Source organism: Triticum urartu, chromosome 3A (assembly GCF_056163025.1).
Source record: "Triticum urartu cultivar PI428250 chromosome 3A, HENAU_Tu73, whole genome shotgun sequence".
Classification (NCBI taxonomy): Eukaryota; Viridiplantae; Streptophyta; class Magnoliopsida; order Poales; family Poaceae; genus Triticum; species Triticum urartu.
In genome coordinates, this window is record NC_141875.1 from 566,614,788 (window position 1) to 566,622,794 (window position 8,007).

The following is an 8,007-nucleotide window of genomic DNA, read 5'->3' on the forward strand; positions in this document are numbered from 1 at the left end:
GACTAGGATTTGATCTCTGGTCTGTAAGTAATTAACAAATGGAGCTAACGACCTCACCTATGACACTCATTGTTAAACATTCTAAGGGAAATACTTTTTTTGACATGTTTTTGCCTTTAATATGTTAGCACTGAAAAACTTTTTGTTTCAAGCATCGTGGTAACTTTGATCATTGGGAATAAATTTGTTGAATCCGCCCCCCGGTAATTTCTGTAAATAGCACGATAACATTCACGCCATAGACCTGATAATTTAGATACAAACGTCGTGGTAACTTTAACCATTGGGGAAGACAAATGTGAAAAGATACCCGAATAATTTATGTGTAAATAGATAGTAATATACGCAGCGCATATCTGATAACTGAGGTAGAAGCACCATGGTAACTTTGACCATAGGGAATTTTTTTTTGAAAAGATACTCCGGTATCTTCTGTGTAAATAGCACGGTAGTATACTTCCCTCCCCTGGCATTTTTATGTGTAAATAGTATGAAAACATATGCACTGCGATAACTAAACACCATGATAAGTTTTTGACCCGTGAGGGAGGGGGGGGGGATTTGTTGCTGAAACATATCCCTGATAAATTTTGTGTAAATAGCATGATATTTTAAGCACTACGGGCTTGATAGGTTACCTAAAATCACCATGATAAAATTTTGCCCTGAGAAAAAGTTGTTCAAAACATCCCCAATATTTTTTGTGTAAATAACATGATAATATAAGCACCGCATGACCGATAACTTGCAATATAAACATGATGGTAACTTTTTTATCAAAGGAAAATAAGTTGTTAAAAACATACACTCGCCTCACGTGTGGGCCTCTTGGATGAACACAACACATGACGTGCCACGGGAAAGTCACATAATGTTTAGTGTCATGAGGGGCACACATGCTATATGCGTGATAAGTTACGCAAAAACATCATGGCCTATGGAAAAAGCTACCGAAACACACCCAGGTTTTTAGGTGCAAGTACCATGATAATATACGAACCGTAGATCCGGTAACTCATGTACAATCCCCCATGGTAACTTTGACCGGGGGGGGGGGGGGGGGGAAGGGTGATGTACATATACCCTGATAACTTATGTGTAAGTACCACGGTATTTTATACATCGAAGACCTTATAACTTGTGTACAAAACATATTGGTAACTTTGAAGGGGTGTAGTTGTTGAAGCATAGTACCTGATACGTTCTATGTAAATAGCACAATAAGTTATGCAACACAGGCCTGATAACTTGCATACGAATATCATGGTAACTTTGTCCTAAGGAGAAATCATGTGATAGACGTGAAGAAGTGGCAGTTTTTTCGAGGGTGAGCGCCCGAGATGTGCGGGAGAAGCAGGTTTCTCGGACGAGCCTGCGGGGTCATTTGGAAAGAGGCGAGGTCAAAGGACGAGAGATCGTATAATACTTTAAAATGAAAAAAAATAAAGGTGTGGCAGTTTTGCTTATATGGCACACGTGTGCCAAATATCACAGTTCATAATTTATTTATAAACTAAATTAATCAATCGAAAAATTGCTAATTCACCCAACAAGGCTTTGGCCGTGCAGACCGGGTTAACAGAGTTGTTGCGATTCTGTCGAGGTCCCATCTGCGTGGAGTCTGACTGTGCAAGGTTATCTTCTCGCTCGATCCCAAGAGGCAGGATAATTCAGGCCTACACCAGTCATGGCTGACGTGGAAGACCTGCTGGGCAATTTCCAGGAGGTCTCCCATTGAGGCGATCAGAGGAGGCAGGATTGCGCTGGCCCATGAGTTAAACGGGGATTTTGCGCTGATTACCGATATTGCCCTGATCTAAAGCCTCTTCTTCCTCTTATTTCTTAAACATAAACAATCCGGTGCCAGTTCTAATTATGGACTGCTTCCTTTCTCTAGTCTCTAAAAAATCTATAAAAATAAATAAAGTTACAGATGTTTTTTCAATCAGAAAAAAGAGAGAGAACAGAGAAGGAAAAGCGGGACAGGCCGACGTAAAAATAGGACAGGAGAGAGACCTGTCCGGAACGAAAAGGCGATGCGGCAAAGCGAATATCCCGGAGGATAAACCCGGGAGCCCGAGCGGCACCCTGGAATATTCCCGCTCCGGCATCACATTCAACTCCGGCGTCTACCCGTCCGTCCATATAAACTCCTTTCCCCGTCCGTTGCAACTCGCCAGCCAGCCAGCCAGCCAGCCATTGAGCCCCTCTCCTCTCCTCTCCTCTCCTCGCCGAATCCAGCCCGGCGTTCGCTGTCCGACATCCCCACCAATTCGGCGCGCCGCACGTGCGTACGTATAACACATCGGTCGCCCGATCAATGGCTCTGCTCAAGGCCGCGCGCGTCGCCGACGTCCCCACCCTCGACGTCGTCGTGCCGGACCACCTCGCCGCCGCCGCCGCGCGGGTCCTCGGTACGTGCCGTTTCATTCGCCGTCCTCGCGTCTCTACTTTACGGTTGGTCATCAATCGGACGGTAATAACGCGCGCGCGCGCGACCGCAGACGCGGAGGCGGCGTCGATGGTGAAGAAGCAGCGGGGCGCTGGCCGGCGGTTCGCGGTGATCGGGCACCGCGGCAAGGGGATGAACGCGCTGGCGTCGCCGGACCGGCGGATGCAGGAGGTGAAGGAGAACTCGGTCCGGTCGTTCAACGAGGCGGCGCGCTTCGCCGTCGACTACGTCGAGTTCGACGTCCAGGTATAATTATCGATCGATCCCGTCTGCTCTGCTCCAATCGAATCCCTCCCACCTCCCCTGCGTGCTACGTTAATTAATTTGTTAGGTCGCGCGGGTTCCGAGGAAAGGAACGGGTGTATGGGATCGGTCTACGTGGGTCCCGGGCCTCCGGGAACTGGTGTAGCTCTCCTCGGTGTAGTGTGTCCGGTCTAGGGGATCTTTGTTGATGGGGACGTGGCCGTCCGGAGCGGCTCGAGCACGTTTGCCGTGTCGCCGAAGGGGAAAGGGTGAGAGGAAGGTCGCCGCGTAGCGGAGCGACCCCACGTGCGTCGCGGTGGCCTCCCATGTGGAGAAGTGGGGCGGCTCATCGAGCTCTCCAGATCTGACCAGCTCACCAGCACGAAATAATATACTACTGTAACTTGTACTAATAACACAGTTTAAAACCACAATAATTTTGCTAAAGCATCTAGATGTCCTCTAAGAGCAACTCCAATAGCTTCCGTTTCCAAAAAACACTTCCATTTACGGAAAGTTATGGTAAAAAAAGCCTCTGCAATTTTTTTTACAGGATTTCATAGAAACACCTCCTCCGTCCTTTAAGTTTGCGGGAAGATGATCTTCTCATATAATTATGGCGGTGGATAATAGGGTCATATTTTATGAGCAGAAGTTTTACGGGAACGGTAAAATGCACTCCCTCCTGTTATGGGACTGAGGGAGTAGGTGTTAGAAAACTTTTCCTAGATTATAGGGTCATCCTGGAAGAAGATTTGTACAGGAGCTCTTGGAGTTGCTCTAAGTATTGCATATCCTATATCAATGATTTTTCGCGAAGATTTATGAGGATATTCTTTTTCTTTTTATGTTTGATCGAGTCACTTAATGTGTAATAACTAGGGTAAATGTAGATCTGTCCTAGACAGACCTAAAGTGCAATATTTGAACTAGATGTGGTACAGTTATAGATGTAATTTGGCAGATTAAAGGTCTGGTCCTGGATTGGTTTGTTTGAAATGTCATTATACTCTTGATGTACCCGATGTTGGTAAGATATTACAGTGGACTGTGACGAGGCTGTATCAACGATCGTACAACTTTTGTCGTACCTGAAGCAGCACTCATGCAATACACTAGCTAGTTGTTCGTTTGTCCTGTTGCACTAGTGCGATCTAGTACTTCTGCTAACGCCAAACCCCACCTCCACCTTGTACTTATCAAGATCGTATATCTTGCGTGTCGCATATATCTATCGATTCAGTCCATCGTTTTTTTTCTTCTTACGGTGCTATTGCGCAAAACGCCAAGTAAATGTTTCCATTTCTAATTTGCTTCAAAGCTAAATTTGTTCAAAGTGTTCAAAGAAGATACTGATTTTTTTCACTTCTCTCCCTTCTCTCTTTGTCTCCTAAATAATTCAGTGTGCAAAGATGTTGAGAAGAGAACCATGAATATCGATTTTGTAGGTCACCAAGGACGTCTGCCCAGTCATCTTCCATGACAACTTCATCATTACTGAAGAACATGTAAGTTCATATGCGCCCTCTTGCTCTGTATGCGTATCACTTTCCAACATTTCCTTTTCCCCGGCGGGTGATTGTAGGGGCTGTTTGGATGGGGCCCATCAATTATTTGGCTAACGATTTTGCCGTGTGGGCTCGCCCAGATGTTGGTAATAAAACTGAATAGCTGGCCAAAAAGTTGGCTTACACCCGAAATTTAGGCAGCCATCCAAAATTTTGGTAGGGTAGTTGTTGGTTGCTATCCAAACAGCCATGTAGAAACCACCACAAAAAGCACATGCCAAAACATGCTGCCAACCTTGATATTTTCCTGTTTCCATATCACTTGTGTAAGCAACCAACCTAACTCACCAGGACTATCTGTTTTCAGGGCAAAATTTCAGAGAAGCGTGTCACTGATCTTCAGTTGGAAGATTTCCTCCAGTATGGCCCACAAAACAGGCAAGGCAAGGTATGGAGAAAGTGCAAAACACCAGTGTGCTAATTTGGTCATTAGTAGTAGTTACATAAAGTTTGACACAATGCATCTGATTATTCATTGCTTATTGCTAAATTCAGAATGGGAAGCCTTTGCTGCGGAAAATGAAGGACGGTCGGGTGTTGAATTGGAACGTCCAGTCAGATGATCCTCTTTGCACCCTTCAAGAAGCATTCGAGAAGGTCAATCCAAGATTGGGCTTCAATGTCGAGCTGAAATTCGATGACAATCTTGTGTACCAAGATGAGGAGCTTACTCACATCCTCCAGGCCATCCTCAAGGCATGTACTATTACTGCAGTACATGAGTCACTTTTGGTTGGTTACAGCTTGATACCTGTTGTTCTAACACATCAGATTTTCAACTTGTGAACAGGTGGTCTTCGAGTGTGCCAAGGATAGGCCTATCATTTTTTCTAGCTTCCAGCCCGATGCTGCGCAGCTCATGCGAAAACTGCAGAGCACATACCCTGTAAGTGCAATATTATTACCGGACAGATTGCAAGCACATGGAACTTATATCCATTCCACACCATGAGCGTCACTGATTGCCATCGTTACGATGTTTGTCAGGTGTACTTCTTAACGAACGGAGGGACGGAAATCTACGCCGACGTGAGGAGGAACTCGTTGGAAGAGGCGGTCAAGCTGTGCCTTGCCAGCGGCATGCAAGGGATCGTGTCCGAGGCCCGCGCCGTCTTCAGGTTCCCGACCGCTATACCCAAGATCAAGGAGGCTGACCTCTCCCTACTAACTTACGGCACTCTCAAGTAAGTTCTCTAGTTCTTCATCAACTTCTTAGAACGACGGAGTAAAAGGTTTCTGACGCCGTTGTGCAAATGTGCAGTAACGTGCCGGAGGCGGTGTACATGCAGCACCTGATGGGGGTGAACGGGGTCATCGTCGACCTCGTGCCGGAGATCACTGGGGCTGTCTCTGATCTCATCGCCCTCCCGGAGACCGATACAGAGATCAATGATCTGAGCGGCAAGGTGGTGAAAGATGCCGCATCGACGCCGAATTTCACGCAGCGGGAGATCTCGTTCCTGCTGAGGCTGATGCCAGAGCTTGTGCAATAGCACAGATTGCACACCATTAACTCATGGCTTTGGATGTAACTGATTGATTGGCATACAGGACAGGAGGAGCCCCTTGTGGAGGAAAGCACAGGTTTACATACTGGGTTGGTGTGATGTCCTTCGGTGAGCCCTGGTACTGGGAGAGTTGGGGATTGATATGATATGTACATGTTGTAGTGTGGGTGGCGAAATTTTTGGATATACATGTTGTAGTGAATGTCACCGTCACAATGGACCGTGTTACTAAACTAATACATGATCCTGGGTCTGGTAACCAGCATTTTCGATCAACATTCGTCAATGTGTTTGCTACAATATTTTTGGAAATTAAGAAAATCCCCAGGTTTTCACATATTTGCCTCGAGAAATCGGAAACCAAGAAATTTTCAGAAAAAGATGTGATAAAGTATTAAAGGCACAGAACCATCACTTTCATGTCACAACTTACGGAAAACCACCGCTTTACAAAACTTGACACTTTGCACCGAATCGAAGAAATTGATGTGGCAAAAAAACACTGAACCAATTTGTGAGCGTGTTTTGACGTGGCCGATCACTTGCGGGCCGACAACGGTGATGGCGCGGCGCTAACGGGCGTTAACGGCCGTACCGACCAAGCCAGTCAGCCTGTTCAAAGGAAACAGTGCCAGTCCCACTCGCTCCCTTTGTGCTAAGCCGGTCGGCCCGTTCCCCTAAAGGAAACAGTGCTATTCACACTGGTCCACTTTGCCGGGGAGGTAATGCCCTTCCATTTGTCTGATAGCCTAGGGTTAGGGATTTCAGATTTTTGTTTTGGTATGAAATGGACCGGATCCGGTGTATTTGACCACTACCAATTCCTTTTGAATTCAATCCAGCCCCTCCTAACCGTAGACGACTCGGACTTTGAAGGCAATGACAGAGAAGGGCCCTATCGACTGCTACCACCGAAAAATAGCCAAGAAATTCGTAGCATTCCAAGGTGGCATAACTGGAAGGAGGTTTTATTGATGTGGTGAGGATTTAAGTTGCAATCCCTATCATGCTTTTCTTGTTTGAAATCCCATGTAAACTGCTCTGTTTCAACAGTGTTAATACATGTCCTACAGTTTTCATAATTTCCGTACTTGTACAAATAGATTATGGTCAGTAAGTCGGTAAGAATTTTCTGTGCATTATATCTATATAGTATTCATAATTTCTGTACTTTTAGAACAAGATTAAGTTACTCAATGCAAGCCAAGTTTTTCTCTGAATGTCTGCATTGTAGTGGTTAATGATCAAATTGGTTTGGGAAAAGGGCTTAGACATAGATATAGACACCCTTAATCTGCTTATTTCAAATGTTTAAACAATTTTTTTCTTATCTAAGAAACTATGTAGTTTGGATTATGGTTAAGTAACTCTGGTGCACCTATGTAGCTGCTTATGGTTAAGTTACTTATTTTTCTTACAGATTGGCAATTGTTGTTATGTTCAATGGGTTGATATGGAGTATCCTAAAGCTAGTAAAAAAAAGCTCTTCAAAAGCTTTGGGCAAGACATGAAGATTGTTGTGCTGCTAGAACCAAGGAAGGGGTTGATCATGCACAGGTAGTGATTAAGCTTGAAGAGGAGGTTAACACTGCTACCCTGTAGTACAAGAACCTTGTTGCTGATGTTAACAAAATGCTCAAGCAACAAGTGCAAAGGACCTATCAAGAAAATTTCAAGAAAATAATGGCAGAAGACAATGAAGGCTTGGAGAAGCAGCTGGACCAGAAGCAGTATGTCATAGAGGATATGAAGGCCATTCAGAAAGCCCAAGGAGAACTGATCAAGAACCTGAGGACAGAGTTGCATGAGCTGGAGAAGGATAGGGATATCAATGGACTCAAGAAGGAGATGTATGTGCTGAAGACTGAACTTCAAGACCACAAGGAGAATAAGAAACAACTAATGAAGGACAAGATTGAGGTGATGCAGGAGAGGATGGCCTGAAGATGGAGAAAAAGAAGTTAGAGATAGCCATTTATGAGCTGACTAAAGTTGGAGAAATTCACAAGCGCAAGCTGAAGAAGATCAAGGGAATTTGTGATGAAGATTCTGTCATTGAGCTTAGTGGTCGAGACTTAGTCTAATCTAGTGATGATGTATATAGTATGCTACCTATCTATCTACTTTTATTTTTATTGTTGTAAGCACTATGACACCTATCTATTTGCAAGAATTGTTGTAAGCACTATGATACCTATCTAAATTGCTGGTGTTGCAATGGTATGAACTATGTATG

General features: G+C 44.8%; 1 protein-coding gene across 2 annotated transcripts; it reads left to right on the top strand.

The window, feature by feature from the left end:
- Window positions 1–2,100: 2,100 nt before the first annotated feature.
- Window positions 2,101–6,047, top strand: LOC125545125 (glycerophosphodiester phosphodiesterase GDPD1, chloroplastic). 2 transcript variants are annotated; one of them, XM_048709000.2, is made up of 8 exons: window positions 2,112–2,414; window positions 2,505–2,698; window positions 4,144–4,203; window positions 4,571–4,651; window positions 4,759–4,959; window positions 5,054–5,149; window positions 5,251–5,447; window positions 5,525–6,047. In XM_048709000.2, the coding sequence occupies exons 1-8, from the start codon at window positions 2,321–2,323 to the stop codon at window positions 5,754–5,756; spliced, it is 1,155 nt and encodes a 384-aa protein (XP_048564957.1). In that variant the 5' UTR covers window positions 2,112–2,320; the 3' UTR covers window positions 5,757–6,047. The 2 variants fall into 2 exon arrangements, with proteins under 2 accessions (XP_087403858.1, XP_048564957.1); XM_087547732.1 differs by having other exon boundaries at window positions 2,101–2,698.
- The last annotated feature ends 1,960 nt before the right edge of the window (window positions 6,048–8,007 follow it).